Source organism: Hylobates moloch, unplaced genomic scaffold (assembly GCF_009828535.3).
Source record: "Hylobates moloch isolate HMO894 unplaced genomic scaffold, HMol_V3 SCAFFOLD_68, whole genome shotgun sequence".
Lineage (NCBI taxonomy): Eukaryota > Metazoa > Chordata > Mammalia > Primates > Hylobatidae > Hylobates > Hylobates moloch.
In genome coordinates, this window is record NW_026652343.1 from 3,120 (window position 1) to 7,288 (window position 4,169).

At 36.6% G+C, this 4,169-nt stretch overlaps 1 protein-coding gene across 1 annotated transcript in view; it reads left to right on the top strand.

The window, feature by feature from the left end:
* Positions 1-974: 974 nt before the first annotated feature.
* The window catches only part of LOC116463813 (centrosomal protein of 112 kDa), a gene marked incomplete at its 5' end in the record, with an annotated part of 357,755 nt that continues 354,560 nt past the window's right edge, over positions 975-4,169 (top strand). The window contains 2 exons of the mRNA XM_032147080.3: positions 975-1,022; positions 1,280-1,357. Coding sequence (XP_032002971.2) covers positions 975-1,022; positions 1,280-1,357 — 126 coding nt within the window. The remainder of the gene's footprint in view (positions 1,023-1,279; positions 1,358-4,169) is intronic.

Below are 4,169 nucleotides of genomic sequence, written 5' to 3' on the forward strand. Positions count from 1 at the left end.
TATTACATAAGGGCTATGAGAGAGTGGACATAGGATACTTTAGGAGCTGATAAGAAGGTGGAATCAGGTACAGGTTACTCCTTTCTTTCCTCTTGTTTCTTCTTTCTTTCTGAAGAAATATTCATTGGGCACTGAGTTGGGTGCTAGGGATAGAGTGTGAACAGGGCAGTCATGGTCTCTGCTTTCAGAGTCCACACAGTTTTGAAACAGGGAGGTGCCAGATTGTAAAAGGGAACCAGCATCCAGGGTACTACTGGAGTAGTAGGAACTAAGTTTCCTGGGGGAGATGATTTTTAAACTGTGAGTCCTGAGTAAGTTAACCATGTGTAGAAGTTGGGGGAATGATCTTACAGGTTGCAAAGACTCAGACATGGGAGACAGTATAGTGCCTTTAAGTTAAAACAAATTGTCTGGTGTCCTTGGAATGTGGGGTATGGTGGAGATAGATGAATCTGAAAGGGAGATTTAGGGGGAGTCCCAAAGGAATTTTGTATTCTCTTTGCTATTAGAAAGGTATGTTTAAGGATTCATATACCAAAAACATCTGGGAGTGCAGTGACTAAATTGAGACTCTAAGAACAAATAGGTGTGTGCTTACAGGGTTTGGAGGGCTGGGCAGAGAAATTCAGAGGTGGAGAGGCATGACAACATCTGCCATGTTCTGGTAATATAAGTCATTGTGGATACTGGGAGCATAAAATGTGAGGTGAAGGGTAATGGAAAATGAGAGTGGGCAGTTAGGCAGTGAGAGGATCATGAAGGTTCATTTTGGCACGCAAGGGAGTTTATGTTTTATATTTTATTTGTAGGGACCCACTAAAAATGTATCATACAATACTCATTCTAAAAATGAATTAAATATTAAGAAATCTAGAAAATGTTTCATATGGCAGCTTAATTCTATATTTTATCAAATAATAATTAAAACTCCAAAATTAATAAATCCTTATTTTGTTTTATTTTTAAATTTTCAGACAGAAAATCTTCGATACCTGAGATGGAAGACTATGCCAGTTTCTCTGGTATGTGAGAAATCCACTGGACTTTTTCTAGGGGCAGGTATTTTAAAATAAAATAACCACTAAGTTATTTATAGAAAATAAAGCAGATCTACATTAGGAAACATAATAGTTTTTGAATTTTATCACTTGAAAGTGATTTTTTTCCTGCAATGTTAGTACTATTTTGGTACAGGCCTCAGGCAGTTTAGAAGTTTTCTTTGGGGTTAAGGATAAACCAGATCTGAAAACGTGTTAAATAACTCCTGTTCATTCAGCAGATGACACCGAAATTCAGCCTGAGAAGATCCAGCAGTTTCCATGATGATCGTTTTCTCTCTCGAATACATGAGAAAGAGGTAGGAATGAGATATTGCTGACAAACCCATTGATAATACAGTTTTAATATTTTATGTAATCTAGGTTTTCAGGTTTTAGTTAAAATAATGCTATATTCTGGGAAGAGGTTGCATTTGAAACAAATATAAAACGTGGTGCTTGGTAGGCAGGGTTTGTCTTTCTGTTTTGTTTTTTGTTTTTGTTTTTCCAGAGATAGAGTCCCTCTCTTTTGTCTGCCTGGAGTGCAGTGGTGTGATCAGAGCTCATTGGGATCAAGCAGTCCTCCCACCTCAGCCTCCTGAGTAGCCAGGACTACAGCTGTGCCACCACGTCCAGCTAATTAAAATTTTTTTTTGTGGTAGAGATGGGATCTTACTGTTTTTCCCATGCTGGTCTTGAGCTGTTGGCCTCAAGTGATCCTCCTCCTGCCTTGACTTCTCAAAGCATTAGGATCTCAAAGCATTAGGATCCTCCTCCTGCCTTGACTTCTCAAAGCATTACAGGCATGAGCCACCACACCTGGACAAAATTGTATAGTTTATTGTGTAGAACATGATGTTTTGAAATATGTATACATTGTCAAATGGCTAAATTGAGCTTGATATATGAATCATCTCACGGACTTATCTTTTTTTTGTAATGAGAATACTTAAAATGTACTCTCATAGTGATTTTTGAAATACAATCCATTGTTATTAACTAAAGTCACTATGCTGTGCAATAGATCTCTAGAACTTATTTCTCTCATCTAACTTAAATTTTGTATCCTTTGACCAGTATCTCCCAACGCCACTGCTTGTGGCTTGGCCTCATAATCACCATTTCTCTACTTTTGTGAGTTCACCTTTTTTGGAATCCACATATAAGTGAAATCATGTGGTATTTGCCTTTCTGTGCCTGGCTTATTTCACTTAACATCATGTTCTCTAGGTTCATCCACGTTGTATTAAATGACAAGATTTCCTTCTTTTTAAAAACTGAATAACATTTCATTATGTGTGTGTGTGTATCACATTTTCTTCATTTATTTGTTGATGGACACTTTATATTGATTCTATATCTTGGCTATTGCTTCAGTGAACATGGGGGTGCAGATAGCTCTTCAATATACCAATTTCATTTCCTTTGGATTTATACCTAATAGTGAGATTGCTGGATCATATAGTAGTTCTATTTTTAATTTTTCAAGGAACCTTCATGCTGTTTTTCTATAATGGCTGCACTAATTTACATTACTGCCAACACTGGGCAAGTGTTCTCTTTTCTCCACATCACCTCCAGTACTGATCTTTTTTCTTTTTGTTGATAGCCATTCTAATAGGTGTGACGTGGTATCTCAATATTGTTTTAATCATCATTTCTCTGATGATTAGGAATGTTGGGCAGTTTTTCATATATCTGGTGGCTATTTGCATGTCTTCTTTTGAGAAATGTCTGTTCAGATCCTTTGCCCATTTTAAAATCAGGTTATTAACGTTCTTACCATTGAGTTGTTTGAGTTCCATATATATTTTGGATGTTAACCCCTTATTAGATATATGGCTTGCAAATATTTTTCTCATTGTGTAGGCTGTTTTTTTACTCTGTTGATTGTTTCCTTTGGTATGCAGAAGCTTTTTAGTTTGATATACTCTCATTTGTCTATTTCTTCTTTTGTTGACTATGCTTTTTGGTTCATATCCAAAACATCATTGCCCAGAGCAATGTCATGGAGCTTTTCCCCTATCTCTCTTATAGTAGTTTTAAAATGTCAGGTCTTACATTTAAGTCTCTGTTTTGAATTGATTTTTGTATATGGTGTGAGAGAAGGGTCTAATTTCATTCTTCTGCTTGTTGGATATCCAGTTTTCCAAGTATCATTTATTGAAGAAACTGTCGTTCCCCATTGTGTGTTCTTGGCATCTCTGTCAAAAATCAGTTGACCTGGCCAAGCATGGTGATTCACGTCTGTAATCGAGCATTTTGGGAGGCTGAGGTGGGAGGATCACTTGAGGTTAGGAGTTTGAGACCAGCCTGGCCAACATGGTGAAACCCCATCCCTACTAAAAATATGAAAATTAGCTGTGTGTGATAGGGCATGCCTGTAATCCCAGCTACTCAGGAGGCTGAGGCAGGAGAATCACTTGAACCTGGGAGGCAGAGGTTGCAGTGAGCCAAGATTGCATCACTGAACTCCTGCCTGGGTGACAGAGCAAGACTGCATCTCAAAATAAATAAATAAATAAATAAAATCAGTTGACACTAAATGTATGGGTTTATTTCTGGGTTCTCTATTCTGTTTCATTCGGTCTGTGTGTCTGGTTTATGCCAGTTACTATGCTTCTTTGATTACTATAGCTTTATAGTGTATTTTGAAGTCAGGTGGTGTGATGCCTTCACCTTTGTTCATTTTGCTCAAAATTGTCTTGTGTATTCAGGGTCTTTTTGGTTTCATATAAATTTTAGGGTTTTCTTTACATCTGTGAAAAATGCCATTGGAATTTTGATAGGGATTGCATTGAATATATAGATTGCTTTGGATAGCATGGCATTTTAACCATTATTATTCTTCCAGTTCATGAACATGAGATATCTTTCCATTTATTTGTATCTTCTTTAATTTCTTTTATCAGTGTTTTACAGTTTTCATTATACTGGTCTTTAATCTCCTTGATCAAACTTATTTCTAAGTGTTGTTTTTTTTTTTGGTACCTAGTAAGAGAGGAATTGTTTTCTTGATTTTGTATAGTTCATTGTCAGTGTAGAAAATGGCTACTGATTTTTGTATGTTGATTTTGTATTCTGCAACTTTAGTGAATTCATTTATTAGTTCCAGCATTTTGGTGGAGTCTT